Raw genomic sequence first — 19,691 nt, 5'->3', positions numbered from 1 at the left:
AGGAGGAGGAGGAGGAGGAAGAGGAGGAGGAGGAGGAAGAGGAGGAGGAGGAAGAGAAGAAGAAGAAGAAGAAGAAGAAGAAGAAGAAGAAGAAGAAGAAGAAGAAGAAGAAGAAGAAGAAGAAGAAGAAGAAGAAGAAGAAGAAGAAGAAGAAGAAGAAGAAATCAACATGACTAAAAACAGAAACTTAAATCCACAGCCTCAATTGAATGGTACATCGCTGCTAAAATGACAATCCTGGAAACCAGGTAAAAATATCTACAGTTCATTTTGGGATGACGTAGACTACAGTGCAATGCTATAAACCCGACTGCAGGATGTCAGATGGCGCCTGCACCTGGGCAAGGGAATCCATAGAGACGGAAGCCATCCTTTTGTGGGATATAAAGATGATGAATAAACAATTTTTAAATTTTAAAAACTTCCTTTTCATTGTGATAATGTGTACTTACCACAAATAAAATTTAGCCTAACTGGCAGGAGGAGCAGAACTTATTTTAAATTTCCATCTCAAATGGCTGAGATAAATAGAACGTATGACTCTAAAAGTAATAATGTTGCATTAAGTGCTACAGGCATGTTGCAATAACAGCAATCATTTATGTAGTACTCAGCACCTTCCAGGCTGGAGCTGAGTACTTCTGCCTGCACTAGCTCATTTAACCTGAGTGACAGCACTCACACGGGCTTAACTAACCTAGGTTTATAGGTAAGGAGCCAGCAGCCCAAAGAAGGGAAGGGAAGTGGTGTGCCCAAGTTCAGAGAGCAAGGGCAGAGATCTATTTGGTCCTCAGAACCCAAAGTGTGAGTTTTTCCCTTAGGTTTTAAAACTCATTTCTAACACAGCTAAGCACTGAGGAGCATTAGTAACATAAAAGTTTGGTAAAGTTTTCTGCCTCGTTCTGCAGTGCAAGCATGCCCAAATACTTCATTTGGGTAATTTATATGAGTAGAAAGTGCTTAAAAGCAGATTACGCTTTTCACTTGTCCTATCTCTAAAATGCATTTAATGGGCTACAGGTAAACTAGGCGATATTTATTAAAACGGACTTTTATAGCATCCTAAAAAGCTGTGATGGCTTCGCTGTGAATTTTAAATCTGCACTGCCTTTACTTTCCCTCTGAAGATACAATTTATGGGACTCCTTGCTAATATATTTCTCTGATTAGCATTTGATGACCGGAGTTCAGAGCGGCTGAGACATCGGAACAGTGCTGTATGCTATCACAGAATAGGGAAGGGGAGGGCGGATCCCTCCAGAGGGGACAGGTGAGTTTGCACATGAATCCTGCAGAGCCATTCAAGACTTTGGAGGGACACCGCACTCACGTTTTATCATCTGGATATGAAGTAGCCTGCACGAAAATCAAATTCATCTTATACATCTGGGGCCCTAAAGTTCCAGGTAAACCAAGTTGCTTTTAGGGAATTATCCTTTTAAGGCCCCCAGTAGAAGTTGACAGGGCCTTACATCCCAAGCCAATAGTGTCATCTTCTACAATTAGGTTTAAAGTGCTTTCTATGGAAGAGTAAATGGGAAATTGTCGAAAGATGACAACTAGAGAGGGATAGAAAGCTAGAGGAACAATCCAGAATATTGACTTGGTTGGGAATAGAGGGTAGTTATGGTCGGATTGTAAGTTAACCTCAGGAGTTATTTTACCAACAGTCAATGAAACCCCACAGCACTCTAAGAACGAACATATCACGAGCATCATCACACCCCTATAATCTAGACAAAATCAACTGCAGCTCGCATTTCATGTCAACCACCCACAGGATTTCTGAGAAACTATGCCTTTCTGCCACCTCTCATTCAGAGACCTGCTTCTGTTGAATTTGCTTAATTTCTAGATTCTCCCCTCAACCAATCCCTGCTCTGCACCGTGGCAGCCCTTGTGGGGAATGTCAGTTCCTCCCACCTGCACAAACCACTCTGTCTCTCACATACACGTTTACCTACGTGATCCACATATACACACACATCCAGGCATGTGCACACACACAAGCACACCACTTAGAAGAGGCGTACATTTGTGTGCTCAACACACTTGAGTAAAGATTTCGGCAATCTGGGAGAGTTGGCATGATTACTTGACCAACTCTCAGACACTTATACTGAGCCCTTGTCACCTCAGGGCATAAAATTCCTTTGAGCTCCTTAGCAACAGGGGCACTGTGATGCTTGCTTCCGTGAGTCAACCTGACCGGGTCATAGGTGCCCAGACATCAAGTTAAACATTATTTTGAGGTGTATCTGTGAGTGGATTTTCCAAAGAGGTCAGTATTTGAATTGGTGGACTCAGTAAAGCAGGCAGCATCACCCAGTCTGAGGGCCTGAATTGAAATAAAAGGGGAGGAAGGTTGAATTCACTCAACCTGGCAGTTTGAGCTGAGACAGTGACCTTTTGTTTGCTGCTCCTGGCCCTCAGGCCTTCAGGTCTGGACTGGAATACCCATCCTGCAGACAGCAGATCATGAGATTTCTCTGCTTCCATAATTATGGGAGCCAACTCTTTATAATAAATCTCTTTCCACGTGTACATGTGTATATATATATATATATATATATATATATATATATATATATATATACACACACACACACACACACACACTAGAGGCCCAGTGCACAACATTCATGCACTGTGGGGGGGAAAGGGATGTCTCACAGTCCGGGACCCCTCAGGAAATGTCCACCTGCTGGCTTAGGCCCAATCCTCAGGGAGAAGTCAGAAATCCCTCTCCTAATCCTGGGCTCTTGCAGTTCAGGACCCATCACTCCTTATCACCCACTTGAAGCGGAGGCGAGAGGGGCTCAGCCATGAGGCTTCTGTATGAGTGGCACTCCCTCTATGGGAGTGTACTGACCACCAGGGGACAGCTCCTACATTGAGTGTCTGCCCCCTGGTGGTCAGTGCACATTATAGCGACTGTTCTGCTGTTTGGTCGATTTGCATATTAGAGTCTTATTATATAGGATGTCCAGATTTTATTGATTCTGCTTCCCTGGAGCCCCAATTAGAGAATCAAGGCACACTGCACCCTGGGCCAGCTTCTGGCACCCTCCCCAGGCCCTTCTACTCTTCTCCTTCCCCCCAAGTCATAAGTTCTGAACACAGTACTTTTGAAATTCTTTGAGTTGTCTTGACTCCCTAAATGACTCATCAAGGTACTTTCCTCAAATAGCTCCCTTTCTGGGATATTTCTGGTAGCAGGTGTTAAAATAACATGCTTTCTACCACCGACTTGTTTTGTGACCTGCTGCCTGGTACCCAGCACATTACATAAATATGACATTACAGATTTGGGAAAGTCCCAGAACAAAAAGAATCATTACATAAGTCTAGAACCGTTCCATCGTCTGGGTACACCATTAATCTAAAGGACATATCTGGCCTGACCTTTTTTGGCTTGGGACCCAAACTGTCCAGAGGTCCCCTCAGTTCCCTGGCCCTCAGTTCATTCAGAGACAGCTGGTCATCCATCAATCATAAGATTTGGAGCCTAGAATACAGATATTCAATAATCCAAGAAGAATATTGGGGGGAAGAGCCAAGCGCATGATACTGTGTCAAAACAGTAGCTTGACCAAGACTCTGCTCAGTGGGAACTAAAGAGAGCCATGCCAAGCAGGAGGGAATTTGGGATACTTCAGTAGAGTGGGCATGGAGGAGATAGCTGGAGTGTCACTTCTAAACCTCAGATATCCAAATTGAACCCAGTCGGGGGAAAACAGCACAAAGGCATGAACAGATGTGAGCTCAGAGTGCCAGGTGTCATCTTTGCTGTGACGGAAAAAGGGAAGAGGAAGGAGGGGACCGATTTCCTGGATCCATGGCCTTAAACATGGGGCCAAATCTGGGTCAAAAACACTCAAAAGGATACAACAAAAGCCTGCCGCCTCCATGAGCACCATTTCTGCATTGGTCTTTCTCCTTCTGACAGACTTCTCACACCCTCTCCTTCTGCCAGACTTCTCGCACCCTCTGCCCCTTCTCTCACCTCTCTGTCCACCCTCCTCCTCACCCCAAATTTGCCCTGTACACACACCCTCACCCATTCATGAAAGATCATTCCTTTTGCCTCTGTGTGAAAGCCAGAAGGCTTCCCATTCCTCTCAGGGGGAGCTGCATTTTCACCCTGTGAGAAAAAACCTGTCTTGGCCAGGAAAGTTCATCCTGCCCCAGGGAACAGGGAGAAGGGGGTGGGGTGGTGGATGATGTGACTGTATTTTTGTCGGAAATCTTTCCTCTTCGTTCCCAGAAATCATTTTCTGACTCTGCTGGCTTCCTTTATTTCAGTACAAAGGGAGCCATTTAGCCACGGATTACGAGCAATTTGGGAGGTACAATTTCACCACCAAGTCACAAAGAAAATACAGCTTGTCTGGTGATAACAGGATCAGAAAAGAGTGATGGCTTGGCAGCTCACTGAAAGCTGCAGTGGGGATCACGGAGGGAATGAAACGTGGGGTCCAGAGGAAAGGCAAAGTACTCTCCTGTGGAGCTCCAGCAACCAATCACAGGACAGTCTCAGCCCGCATCCCAGTGGCACCATCCCACTGGGCATTGGGCTTGTCCATGCCCCTCTTCACCCCGAGTCACTTTCCCTTACCTCTCTCCTAAACACTGCCACTCATTCTGTTTCTTCAGCTGAATTCTCTTCTCCCTGGTCTCTGCTCCTTATCTACAAACACCAGAACACTCCAGGGCTCCATTCGTGGGCCTCTCTTCTACATCAATTCTCACTCGCAAGCTGATCTCATCCCCACTGCAAGGACCACATGACGGTGACTCTCAAATTTGTAAAACCAGGTACCTCCCCTCAACTTCAGACTCATACCCAAATGTCTGTTCGATAACTTTACCTGGATGTCTGGTGAACAGCTCGACCTAACGTGTCCCAACAGAACACTTGGACTTTTGTCCCAAACCTGTTCCTCTTCTCTTATTCATCTTAGTAGATGGGAAAGCCATTCTTCCAACCTCTCTAACTATTGTAAAATCTTAGAGTCATCCTTGAACTTTTATATAGACCCTCACCAAAGCCTACTGGTTAGACCTTCCAAATCTACTTAGAATGCAACCACTTCTTACCTCATCATTGCCATCCTAATACTAGTCACCATTCTTGACGTCTGGACCATTGCAATACCCTCCCAAACAGTCTTCAAGTTTCCATCCAGTGTGCTCTTCTGGAACTGGGAGTCAGACCAGACTATTTCCCTATTCATACTGTCCAAGGATTTCCAATCTCACTCATCATAAGTTCCTACATGACTGGTCCCCTGCTGTGCCTCCTGTCTTGTTTTGATTCTTAGCACTTAGTCATACCTGCCATTTCAAATCTCTATTTTATTGTCCAGAACAGGAGTCATCAAACTACAACACCCAGGCCAGCCATCTGTTTTGTAAGTAAAGTTCTATGGGAGACAGCCATCTCTGTTCACTTCTGTCTTGTCTGTGGCTGCTTTCGTGTGGAAATAGCAGGGTTGAGTAGTGTCCAAGAGACCTATGCACCACAAAGCCTAAAATATTGGCTATCTGACCATTTAAAGGGGAAAAAATGTGCTGATCCCTGCTCTAAGAATATAAATTCCTTGGAAACAGGGGCCTTGTTAATCTTCGATCACTATTTGTTAAATAATAAAGTTTCATGACTGGGTTTCTAACAAAGGTATCATGACATCCAAATGAGTGTTGTCCTGAAAAAGACAATAATTGTAATTAGATTACTGAGAATAGATCCAATTGTGTGTGTGTGTGTGTGTGTGTTTGCACACAAATGGCTTCTGCCTCCTAAGAGAGAAATCTTAAAATGACTCTCAGGGAAGACTATATTTTGGGTTAGGAAAACATTTTTTGGCAGATCCCTACCTGTCACTCCTGGGGAAGACCTATGTGCAGTGGAATTGCCCAAAAATGTTAGAGGTGTGTCTGCTCTACTTTTAAAGCCCTAGTATCCAAGAATTCCTGAAATTCCTTATCATCCCATATAATAAAAAGCTAATATGCAAATTGACCAAATGGCAGAACAACTGGTCTCTATGATGCACATTGACCACCAGGGATCTGATGCTCAATGCAGGAGCTGCCCCCTGGTGGTCAGTTTGTTCCCATAGGAAGAGCACCACTCAGCCAGGAGCTGGGCTCACTGATGGTGAGTGCAGTGGTGGTAGTGGGAGCCTCTTCCACCTCCGCAGCAGCGCTAAGGGTGTCCCACTGACAGCTTAGGCCTGCTCCCCTAAGCCGTCAGACAGACATCCCCCAAAAGCTCCTGGGCTGCAAGAGGATGCAGGCTAGGCTGAGGGTTTTCATGCACCAGGCCTCTAACAGATGATAAAGCAAACAGTCCATGACAGTAACCTTTATCTACTTGAAAGGCTGTGTGTTATGGTAAGAGTTACAACTTTCTCAAAATTGATTCTGATCTAGAATCAGAATAAACGAGTGGAAGTTCTAGAAAAGCAGATTTGGGGCTCAAAACAACTGAATGTTAATGATTGTAACTCTCCCACAATGAAGGGGATGAGAGGAACAGATGCCATTCGAGGGTTGGACAGAAGCTTAGCCATCACACATCGGAACAGCAGACATGGGGGTTCCCCTCCCCTCCAGCCTCTCAAGCACTTTCCGAAGGACTCAGAAATTGGCTAGCTCCATTTTGAAGAGGACACCACTCATTTAGATGCCTCATTTCCTGAGTGTTTATTAAACAGCATCTCCAGAGTCCGCAGGTCATCAGGACAGGAAACATCTGCTGTTTATGAAAAGTGTGTATGCACCACACCGTTCATTCGTTGTCTGAACCTGTGATCAGAGGGCTGGAATTCTTGCTCTGGGAATTTGGGGATGAAGGAAAGAGGGATGCTGTCAAAAACATTAAAATGATAAGCTTCTCATTTTTATGCTCCTAATGATAAAGAGAGACACTTTCTTCCCTTTTAAAAAAAAAAACTTTTCGTGTGGTTGCCATGGAGATCTGAGCTGGTGCCTGACTCTTGCTGGGAGACCCCAACTCCCTGCTGTGATCCAGAGTCTTTCCAAGCATGGCTCATACTCCCAGCTTCTCCTTGTGGACTGTGGGACCCTATCTGCAGCCAGGAGTTGTGTTTTATTTAAGTCAAAATCATAGGAGTGAGTTTACACTCTCCTTTTGTTTTTTTAATAACTTTTTTAAAATGCAACATGGCACATTGTAAGCACACATACATACACACAAATATAAGACAGTGCCAATTACATAAAATTACCTGAAATCCCAAAGGGCTTAAATGTAATAAGATTGAACAGACTTTCACTTTTAATGGCCTCTTCTAATATCTTAAACACACTCTGGAAAATTCCATTGTTGCCTCTGCTATTTATGTGTGTGCGCTCACATGTACACTGCTTTTTATGCACAACAGATCATAATGTACTTGATCTTTTAAACCTTCTTTTATCACTTGAAATGTCACGTCACAGTCATGGATCTTGAGCAAACAACATAATAACATTGACTATTCACTGAGCTAAAAAAGGAGGCATCCTATTAACTCAGATAATTCTCATAAGACCCCAGCCAATACATTATTATCTGTTATGATGCCTACATTACGGTTGTTATCTCTATTCTACAAATGGAAAAACAAATTATACTCAAAGATCTCATTGCCAGTAAGAGGTAGAATCAGGATTCAAACTTAGGCACTGTAGTTCCATAGCCTGTGCATAATGCCCTTACTGAGCAATGCCTCTCCTTTTCAAAGGTGGTGGGGTATTTTGTGGTGTAAATGTACCATCACTTATTTCCTCAGTCCCTGTTTTTTAAGCATTTTGATGCTTTGCCGTACTTTGCCAGGAAGAGTGATACTCTGATGCTTGGACAAGCCTCTGGTTAACTTTATGAGCTCCTCTCCTTTCTCAGCAGGCACTCCCAGCAGCAGGGTCCCTGAGTCAGGGACTCTGCTCTGTCCTTTACAAAGGCTTTTTGACTTTGTAGTGAAATGAGGGTGCCTCCTCCCCTCACCTCAGTGCTCTCCTCCGCTCCTGCACAAATTCACTACTTCCTCTGAAAAAGATTTAGCATCATGGAAACAAATTCTGGAGTAAGATTCCAATGTCTCTCATTCATGCCTCCTGAACATCCCCTATTGCGTATGGAGCCCACAACCCTGGCATGTGCCCTGACTGGGATTCAAACCATGATCTCCTGGTTTATCGGTTGATGCTCAACCACTGAGCCACGCCAGCCAGGAAACCTTATCTTGTTTGAGATGACCAGACACTTTCTTCTGAGCCATAAATGGTGTTATGGCATCGAGAGCATGAATGAGAGACATTGGAATCTTACTCCAAAATTTGTTTCCATGATGCTAAATCTTTTTCAGAGGAAGCAGTGAATTTGTGCAGGAGCGGAGGAGAGCACTGAGCTCCAGGAACTGACTGGTTTCTATGCCTCGGGCCCTGCTTTTCCACCTCCAGGGGAGAGAGGGGAAAAAATAAAATAATAAAATAAAATAAAATAAAATAAAATAAAATAAAATAAAATAAAATAAAATAAAATAAATAAAATAAAATAAAATAAAAATTATATATATATATATATATACATATATATTTTTTTTTCCCTGGAGGCATTTCTAATGCCTGAGACCTGTGTTTAGTGGTGAGGATGTGATCCTGTTTCTCATACTCTTATAGAGAGGCAGCCAATCGATGTATCTTTCTCATCATGGATGTTTCTATCTCTTTCCCTCTCCTTTCCTCTCTGAGATCAATAAAAATGTGTTAAAAAAAAAAAAAAAGATAGGGTAGAAACTTTATGAAATAACTACTCTCCACTCAACCTCACCCCACTCTCCACAATACCCAGTTATCTTTGGCCAACCCAACAGGTCAGTTTTTTCCTATTTTATTCTTCCTTTTTTTTTTCTTTTTTTGTAATGCTAAATAACTTATCTTTTGTGCTGGATGATATGTCAGCTAGTTAGACCTTTAAAATTCACCATATTGAACTTAAGGGTAGTCTTTCACGTTCCATATGCTAATCAGCAGCAACCCCCAAACCTCCAGCTTCCCTAGTAATTCAGGATGGAGTCAGACAGACTAATCCATGAGCCAACACTCAGTGTCTGTATCCCTGGGCCCGTTTTCAAGGTTCAGTTTCAAGTATGACCTACCTCATGGGGTTGGTCATGAAGATGGAATGAGATAACTCACGAAAAGCACTTAACGCAGTGTCTGCCACCTCGTAAACACTACATCCATTCATCCAACAGCTATTTATCTGTTGTACTATATGTTATGCATCAAGGACCACGCTAGGCATGATGTAACAGTGGGGCGTCATCAGCCTTGATCCCGGCTTTCATGGAGGCTTACAAACTAATTTTCTGTAGAGGTCGGCTGTTATTTCAAGATGCTAGAAATGGGAATGTCATATTTGCTGCTTAAGAAGAAACTGTGTGAGTGGCTCAGCAAGCATTTGGGCTCGCTGATTCCCAAATGGCAGGGATCTGCACAGTTAAGGAAACAACACAACACTGCAGGGAAACTTGAAATGGCAGAGAGGGGTGTGTGTAGACAGACTGAGATGCTGGCTCCCTGCTCCCAAGAAGCCTTCCCAATGCATTTAACATCTCCTGAAGTCACCTCACTTCTGAGGTTTCAGGCTCTTCCTCTGCCAGACAAAGTCTAAGACCCCGCCGGCTCTCACATGTTACAGTCATCTCCGATACGTGGGTTTTTCATTGTGGGGGTTTTTTTCCCCCTAAAAAGCCATGAGGATCGGATCTACCAGCTTGAATAAAGCAGTACTGAAAGTAGTAACTAAGCAGCCACAGGTTGAGCCTTTAGTGCAGATCACTGGCGTCAACCTGCACAGTCCCCTTCGCCCTTAACAACTTAGCCCCAGTTTTATTTAAAGTATCCAGGAGCCCAGCTACAAGACTGTAGTTCCCAGCCTCTCTGGTGACTCTGGCCAGAATTTTACTAAATTCTACTAAATTTACCAGTTAATGAAACATATGTTGGTCTTTCTATCATATCTTCTTAAAGGGGAAGGAAGGGTCAGGCCCTTTTCCCCCTCATGAACAGCAATAAAAAAAAAAAGGACTATGTGGGAAGTAAAATGCTACTGAACCATGCAAAAGAGGGATTTTCAAGAGCCAATTGTTTAAACAAACTTTTGGCTAACGCATCACCGTGACCCAGGAAGCCATGTGCACTCCCATTAGAGGATTAAATTAATGGTTCTTATATCACTTACACTACTAGGGGGAAAGTCTTCCCAGTTAGACTAATTGTAAGTTTTTCACTCAACAGTCACTCACCAATGTTTATGGTCATTGAAGATTTCCCATGCACTCTTCTATGCTCTCAGAAAAACAGCTCAAAATCCCCATGCTGTAAGTTACATTTTTATTGGAAAATGTAATGCAATGCTCCAAACAGAAGAGTTTATCTGCTTTCACTTGGATAAGGCATCTGTATTAGACAGGGTTCTCCAGAGAAACAGGACCACCAGGATACACAAACAGAGAGAGAGATTTATTTCAAGAAATTGGCTTGTGCAATTGTGGAGGCTTAGCAAGTTCAAATCTGTAGGGCAGGCTGGCAGCTGGAGACCCGTTTAAGACCCAAAGTCAACTTGATGGAGACTTCCCCTTCTTCCAGGAAAGTCAGATTTTCAGTTTTGGGTGGTTTTATTGTTGTTTGTTTGTTTGTTTGTTTAATCATTTAACTGATTGGATGAGACCCACCCACATTTTGAAGGGTAATCTGCTTTACTCAAAGTCTGCTGATTTAAATGTTAACCTCTTAAAAACAAACAAGCAAACAACCTTCACGGAAACATCTAGAATAATGTTTAACCAAATAGCCGGGTACCATAGTCACACTAACACATAAAACTATTCATCACAGTGTCTTAGTTTTATGTGCAAACCTTAATTACTTGCAAAAATAACCAGTGTCTGTGTGAATCGGTCATAGAGGATGTGTGGGAAGAGAGCTCTGGAGGTGTGTGCTTGCCTGAGAAACCGAACTTCAACTCACCCAGCCCTGCAAAATATTCTCAAATCGTTTGGGATTGTTACCCATTACACCGAGGACTGAGCCAAGCAGATGTCTAGTCTCCACAGCAATTGGAACGAGGCAAGAGGGTAGAGACACCTCAAATCCTCCCATGTGTAAACAGCCTGACCCTGTATTCACACAGCATCGCTGAGGAACCTCCAGGGCCAGAAACTGTGCAGGCCCACCTGGGGAGGATGCCACTGTGTCCCTCACACTGCAGAGCTATCCATCAAGATAGGTTCTAGTACTATGTACTTACAGGAAATTGTATCCTCTGCCTGTGTCTATCAGGGCCATCCAGTTGAGTGGCCGACAGTCTGTTTGTTACCAGACACAGCAGTGAATCCATTGCAGCAAAAATCAGAGATCCAAAGTCCAGGTGCTGCCCAAAGCACACGGTACCCCTTGCATATAAAACATTCCAGATGGGCTTAAAAACACTCCCCGCATTGTGTTAAATACATACCACACAACTGAAAAACATTCATCAGTGCAATCTGTTGAACAGATGCAGAAAGCAGTAAACTGTCTTTTCAGTGTAATCTTCAAATCACTTAATTCTATAGTGTTCCCCTCTCCCCATGAAAGTAAAAGCTATAAATATCCTGTTGGAACAAAATCACTTCAAATGTCTTGCTCACCAGTCCCCCATCAACCCTCAAAGTGTTTGCATTTTTCTTAGTTGAGTAATAATTACCAATTCTATGGAACATCAAGTTCAATTTCATTGTAGAAGGAAGGAGAGGAGGAGGAAGGAAGAAGTTGGAAAAGGAAGGGGGAGAGAAGGAGAAGGAAAGGAGGAGGGAAAGAGTAGGAGAGGGGGGAGCAATAAGGAGGAGGGGATGGAGAAAGATGAGATGAAGGGAGAGGAGGGAAAGGAGGAAGAGAAGGAGATAGAGGAAGGAGAAGAATGTGTTTTAGAACAGCTTCAACTTATCCATGAGCTTTAATTAAGCAAAAACACCATGTTCAGAATATAATGAAATTAGAATGCTTCTGACATACAAGGAAAACCAGGCTTTCTTTCAAGTGAAAGTAACATATTAACAAGACAAAAGGAAACTGTTAGGAAGAATCCACCTCTGAGCAAACACTATAGAACACTGGTTTCTAAATCTTACCTCCTGATTCCAGTCTAACTCATCGCAATGTTTTGACATGATACTTTAAAATATTACTAGCAGTGCTGTGTGATAGACAGTCCTTTCTAAGCAGGTCACAAATAATGGAAGAATGGAATCTAGACATGTCTATGTTACTTAAGGTGAAGTAAAATACCACTTGCAAAGTGATTTCACTTGATGAAGCCATATTTCACTAGAGTTAAAATGTACAAGGCATCGTATGATCCTTTCCGGTATGGGAAACAAGAGCGGGGGCAAACCACATTGACTTAGAAAGCAATTACCTCTTCACTAAGCAAGATTTGAATTAAATAAAGAAACATGAGTTTACAAGTCACGGAATTTCAGTGAGAGTTAGAAGGTACCTTGGTGACCATCCTAGGTACTTGGCTTTACAGAGGCAGCAGCTCAAGGGATTCAGCCAAAGTCAGACAGATAAGCAGCAGAGTGGGCATTCAACCCAGACACAAGGACTCAAGTGCAATACCCTTGCCAGGGAGCCTCTCCAGGTGTTACTATTCAATGTGTGCTGCAGCCTGAATGTCTGTGTCCCTCCAAATTCTCATGAGGAAATCCTAATGCTCAATGTGATGTGTTAAGATGTGGGACCCGAGGAAGGGTGGGGCCCTCATGAATGGGATTCGTGCCTTTATAAAAGAGGCTCCAGAGAGCTCCCTAGCACCTTCCTCCAGGTGAGGACACAGTGAGGAGTTCCTGATGTTTATAAGCTGCCCAGGCTATGGCATTGTGTTACAGTATACTGAACGGACAAAGACAGTGTGTGAAGTAACACTGGCAATTTACAGTGTTGTTGTTTTTTTTTTTATCTAGAAGTTTGGTTTGACAGCTTCAATAAGAACTATTCATGGTTACCCGTAGCCATATACCTCTAATGCTAACATCACACTTAATGGTAAAAGACATTTTGTCCCTAAGATCAGGAATAGGTTGAGGACTCTATTCTAATCACTTCGTCCCTATATTGTACTAGAAGTCCCAATCAGTGCAAGAAAGCAGCACCAGAAATAAAGCAGGCATACAGGAAAGGAAAAAAGTAAAACTATCTGAATCCACAGATGACATTATTTGGTATGTAGAAATCTTAAAAGAATTTATCTCCCCCAAAGGCTAGTAAAACTAATAAGTGAATTTAGCAAGGCAGTAGGATTGTGGGTTAACATAAGAAAAGCAAATATATTTTGATTTATGAACAACAAATAATTAAAAATGAAATTTAAAACAGCATTTAAATAGCATTAAACTGTATACTAAAAGCTACATAAATTGCTGAAATTATGGAAAGCCAAAAATTGTGGAAATGTAAGAAGCTCATAGATTAAAGGGTCAATATTATTAAGGCAACCACTCTCCTTAAAATGATCCGTAATTTCATTGTAATCCAATCAAAATTCCAGAAAGCTCTTTGCAGAAACATATAAGGTGAGTCTAAGATTTATATGAAAATGTGAAAGGACCTAGGTTAGCCAAAACAATTGTGAAGAACAGAGTAAGATAATTTAAACTGACTCTAGAACTACAGTAATAAGACAGTGTGGTATTTGCCTAAAGATATACAGATCAACAGAACTGAATGAGAGTTTATTTCTGGATATATACATTTGCAGTCAATGGGCTTTTAAAAAAAAAATATATATATATATATATATATATATATGTATATATATATATATATATATATATATATATATATATATATATATATATATATATTGATTTTTATAGAGAGTAAGGGAGAAGGATAGAGAGTTAGAAACATAGTTGAGAGAGAAATATCCATCAGCTGCCTCCTGCATACCCTCTACTGAAAATGTGCCCTCAACCTAGATACATGCCCTTGACTAGAATAGAACTTGGGACCCTTCAGTCTGCAGGCCAATGTTCTATCCACTGAGCCAAACCATTTAGGGCAGTCAATGGACTTTTGACAAAGAATGGTCTTTTCAATAAACAATGCCAGAAAAATTGAATATCCATAAAGGAAAACATGAACTTCAAACTTCTCATTATATATAAAATTAAAGCAAAATGGATCACAGACCTGAATGTAAAAGCTAAAAAATATAACACTTCTAAAAGAAATCAAAAGGAAAAAAATCCCTGTACACTTACGATATACAAAGATTTCTTACAACTCAAAAAGCACCTGTCATAAAAGTAAGAAGTGCTAAATTGGACTTTTAAATTAAAATTTTGCATTCTTGAAAAGATATGGACTTAGAATAAAACAATTCATAAAATATATACCTGATATATTTTTTTAAAAGAAAAGAAACTCGCATCTAGAATATATAAAAAGCTCTTATGACTCAACTAGAGGCCCAGTGCATGAGATTCATGCACAGGCAGGTTGACTGGGCCTGGCTGGCAATCAGGGCCAATCAGGGCCTTCTGGCTCTGGGCCCTCCCTTCCCCAGCTGCCTACTGCTGGCCAGAGCCTTCCTTCATTCTGCACCACCCCCTGGTGGTCAGCGCACATCATAGCAAGTGATCAGTCTCCCAGTCAAACTCCTGCAGTGACAATTTGCATATTAGGCTTTTATATACATAGACTAGAGGCCTGGTGCATGAAATTCATGAACAGGAGGGGGGTGTCCCTCAGCCCAACCTGTACCCTCTCCAATCTGGGATCTCTCAGAGGATGTCTGTCTACCTCTCACAATCTGAGACCACTGGCTCCTATCCACTCACCTGCCTGCTTGCCTGATCACCCCTAACTGCTCCCCTACCAGCCTGATTGCCCTTAACCACCTCTGTCTCACCCTACACCGGGGACCTAGGATTCCCTCCCTCTGGCCAGCTGCAGGCACCCAGGATCCAGGCTGGCTTCATCCAGGCCGACCGCAGACATAGGGGACCGTAGGCAGGCAGCTTCACCCAGACTGCAGCCACAAGTGCCCGGGACCATGGGGTGGGTGACTTGTCCCTCTCCCAGGCTGCAGGTGCAGACGCTGGCACCCGGGACTATGGGGCAGGCGGCTTGTCCCTCTCCTGGGCTGCAGCCTGGCTGGTCCCCATTCCTCTCTTATGAGCTCATTTGTGCCTGGCTGGTCCCCATTCCTCTCTCAAAAGCTCATTTGTGCCTGGCTGGTCCCCATTCCTCTCTCCCCAGAGTTGAGTGTCTGAGCTGTGATGGTATGATGGTGTGAGGGCATGATGGCCATTTGCATATTAGTTCTTTATTATATAAGATAAGACATACAACTCATTTTTTTAAGTGAGCAAAAGATTTGAATTGAGATTTCACAAAATAAAATATATGAATGTCAAATAAGCCCTTGAAAAGATGTTCAACATCAAATATACCTACTACATACTCACAAGAGAGGGTTAAAATTATAAAGAACAAGAATGTAGAGCAACTGAACCTCTCAAACATTGCACTTGGGAGTGTGAAATTATGCCATCATTTAGGAAAACAACTTGCCTATTTGTCATAAAATTAAAAGTACACTTCCCAAAAGATCCAGCAATTTCACTCCTTGTTATTTACCCAGAAGAAATGAAAACACAAGTCCACATGAAGACTTGTCCACAAATGCTCATAACAGCTTCATTTGTAATACCAAAAACTGGGAGGACAATCTGTGGTCTAGCCATACAATGGCATTTTCTTTCAAATAAGGAGCAAACCACTGATATACCTAGCAAGATAATCAAATCTCAAAACATTATGCTGAATGAAATAAATCCTTCACAAAGTAGTACACAGCATCTGGTGCCACTTTCTAATGTGTTTAGGAACAAAGTAAATGTATCAGTAGTGGCAGACGTCAGATCGATGGGTTCCTGAGATGGGGTGAGAGAGGAAGTACTGCACAGATGTACAAGGGAGCTTTCTGGAGTGATGGAAATGTTTGATATTTTGTTTGGGGTGTTAATTACATGAATGTATCCTTTAATCAAGACTCGTTGAATTGTATACTTAAAATAATAACATTTTGTTGTATGTAAGTTATACTTAAGTTAATTTTTAAAAAATATGTAGGGACTGAACTGGAAATCACTTAGACATGGTTTAAATTTAAACTTTTTCTCTGTAATCTGATTTATTCTAATATTTTGTTTCCTGAGTTTAATAGTAATACAAAATTTCATATCAGTTTAGCCTATATTAAAACGATTATAAATTTCAAAATTGAAGAATTGGTTCATTGAAGCTTTAAACTTTCCAAAGAATTGCAGAATTTACTTTATCCACATAAAATGACTGAGTTGTTTCTAGGACGTACACTAATTCTTAAATATAAACTATACTGCATGAGAAATACGCTCACCCATACTTAACTATAAATGCACTGGTAGTATAATAACATAAATGCATCTAACCACACAAAATATTAGATCCAATTCAATGCATTAGCAATTAGTTAAGTGGCCCCCTTCTGTATACAAGCAGATAAAAAAATTCATTCATTGACTCTTTCAGTCTCTTCCCAGTGACTCATGAGAAGACAGACCAGGAAAAGCACATGAAATGATTCTCAAGAAAATTTCCTTCAATTTCATCTGTAGACCCACGTACAGCATTGGCTGTAGGGTATTTTCTTCCTCCTTCCAGCCCACCTGGGAAATGTTATAATGGAGAGTTATAAGATTATATGACTAAAAGTGAATCTGAAAGAATTTTTTAAAATATATTTTTTATTCATTTTTTACAGAGAGGAAGAGAGATGGATAGAGAGAAACATCGATGAGAGAGAATCATCAATCAGCTGCCTCTTGCACACCCCCTACTGGGGATGTGCCTGCAACCAAGGTACATGCCCTTGATCAGAATCAAACCTGGGACCTTTCAGTTAAGTGACCCCCTTCTGTATACAAGCAGATAAAAAAATTCATTCATTGACTCTTTCAATCTCTTCCCAGTGACTCATGAGAAGACAGACCTTTCAGTCTGCAGGCCGATGCTCTATCCACTGAGCCAAACTGGTTTTGGCTGAAAGAATTTTTTTAAATGCAGATAACCCAATTAATCTATTACTTATTATTGCAGAAATGGCTTTAGAGGTAGTTTATTAGTGAGACAATTTTCAAATCATTCCATTCATCATATCTATAATTTAAAACCATCATCATAAAAAAGAAAAATAAAAAGTACTTTTCAGAATAGCACATTGAAGTGCTCTTCAAAAAGCAGCATTTCTAGTTTTCTTTAGTTTAAGACAAAGACATCAGTTCACTTAGACACACATCAGCATTAATAAATACATTTCTGTGTTAATCAAGTTATTATCACCTGCATGATCACTTCCAAATAAGATGACAAGGGCGTTCTCAGCATTGACACCAAGTGTCAAGGTCTGGACCACCCAAAGCCCTCCTAGGGGTGGAACCAATGTACCATCTGAAAAGTAAGGTACACACCAGGTGATGTTAAAGATTCGCCTGTTTTTCCCCTTGGAACTGGTTCAAAAAAAATCTTCCACATGATCCAATAAAAACATAGTTCTTCCTCATTTACTCTTCATTATTTTTAGCTTCCAAAGGCTTATATATTAATCCATAAAAAAACTGGCTCTGAACCAAACCAAAAAGAAAGAAAAAAAAATCCAGAGTGTTCTACAGTGCTCTGTGAATATCAGGGTGTGGCGTCCACGTGAAAGTTGTCAAACTGTGCAAAATCAAAGGAGTGAGTTCCAATCGCGGCCCAGCCATTCTTGGGGAAATTCACTGGGACCTCTGACCACAGAAGCTTGCCATTCAACGTGCCGGAGGAGACATGACCCTGGGGGCAAGAAAGGCGACCCTTGAAGACATATGAAAATGACTGTCCGAAGTCCGTTTCTTAATACCCTGTGGCCCACCCACTTAGTGGCGCAAACACCCTCCTCACTTAAGACTAACTGCGGGAAAACAATTCCATGGGTTGGAACAAAAGTTTGAAATATAGGAACAATGTTCTCTGAGGAAATTCGTATCTACCTATGTAAATAGTTTCCAAGGCACAAGGAATATCACAATATTTCTTTGGACTCCACCAAAATGTTGTAAAACCCACAGAGATCTGAAGCTTTTCATAACATTATAAAATCTTAGACAAGAGCCCACTGATATAAAAGAAAACACATTTGTTTTTTACAAGTGGTTGTAGGTGCATGGATCATGAGCATACATGACTGATGGAACCAAAATGTCCATATTTGTAAGTCCTTTCTGTCCCAGGGTACAGAATATAACTTCAAAGTCATAGGAAGAGCCCACCCTTAGTTATAAAACTAGCCACCATCCGTGATGACTGCCAGGGGCAGTAAGAAGGGAAGTTCCATAGAAATGACTTATTGGTCACTGACAGAGAAAGATAAAGTAACATCCTCTTCAAGTGGCTGCCATTCCTACTTAGCTAAGGGCCTGGCACACAGTGAGTAAATGCTAGCCGGTGCTCATTATAATTATTATAGTACATTTATGAGCATATATTCACAGCATGCAATTACAGCTAAACATTTCAAACTAGCTAATTTCAAAGGATGAAGAGCTAAAGACCCAAAGCATGAAGCCGAGAACTAAAATTAAATCTGTTTTTAAGTCTATAATGCAATAGACTTCAATTTAGCTTTTTCGTTTTACAGATGGAAACACTCACTGAAGATTAAAAACCAAAGTCAAGATTTACCAGCAGAGCTAGGAATTGAATCCTAGTTGTTCACACACATCCCTGTTACTACACACATGCACATCCACCTCAGCTCTAGAATTACTCATTAAACAGCTCCTGCCACTTAGGGGATGGTGAATATTAACACAGACCAAAAGGATTCACATACTCAAGTCATATTAAGCACAAAACCTATCTAACAGTACCTCCTCTCCTCGCTGCCCCCCCCCCCCCCACCCTGCTCCCCAAGGCATCAGCCAACCTGGCTGAGCTGCTCCTCATACAGGCCCTCCCAGTGGCACCCTTAGATCAAACATTGCCCACTCTAAGAGGTCTTGCCTGACCTCTCTGTTGAGAAAATCCAATCAGATAAGCTACTGTATCTCGTTATTCCATTTTGTTATTCATAATTTTATTTATTGATTTCTCTACAAGTTCACTGCCTTAAGAACAAGAGTCAGGCACCTGTTTTTATAAATAAAACGAGAGTCCCAGTGCATGAGATTCATGCACCCGGTAGAGGTGGTACCTCAGCGCCCTCTCAAAGTCTGGGAGCTCTTGGGGAATGTCCAACTGCCATGGAGGCAGGACAGACTCCCACCACCGTCACTGCACTTGCCACCATGAGCCCAGCTTCTGGCTGAGTGATGTTCTCCCTGTGAGAGTGCACTGACCACCAGGGTGCAGCTCCTGCATTGAGCGTCTGCCCTCTGGTGGTTAGTGCACATCATAGTGACCAGTTGTTCCACCATTCAGCCAATTTGCATATTAGCCTTTTAATATATATATATATAAAGGCTAATATGCAAAGTGTTTCCTCGGGAGTTCGACTAGAAGTTCAATCGCTTGCTAGGCCAGGTCTAGGGACCCTACTCAAGCATGAATTT

The 19,691-nt window shown here is 41.9% G+C and overlaps 1 protein-coding gene across 2 annotated transcripts in view; it reads right to left on the bottom strand.

Moving 5' to 3' along the window:
• Window positions 1–17,205: 17,205 nt before the first annotated feature.
• GALC (galactosylceramidase) overlaps window positions 17,206–19,691 on the bottom strand; it is a 38,272-nt gene continuing 35,786 nt past the window's right edge. For both annotated transcript variants that reach the window (XM_036429726.2, XM_036429746.1), the window contains exon 17: window positions 17,206–17,934. In XM_036429726.2, the coding sequence (XP_036285619.1) occupies window positions 17,788–17,934 (147 nt within the window). In that variant the 3' untranslated portion in view covers window positions 17,206–17,787. The remainder of the gene's footprint in view (window positions 17,935–19,691) is intronic.

Source organism: Pipistrellus kuhlii, unplaced genomic scaffold (assembly GCF_014108245.1).
Source record: "Pipistrellus kuhlii isolate mPipKuh1 unplaced genomic scaffold, mPipKuh1.p scaffold_m20_p_1, whole genome shotgun sequence".
In the NCBI taxonomy this organism is placed as follows: Eukaryota; Metazoa; Chordata; class Mammalia; order Chiroptera; family Vespertilionidae; genus Pipistrellus; species Pipistrellus kuhlii.
This window is presented reverse-complemented; position numbering and strand designations above follow the sequence as displayed.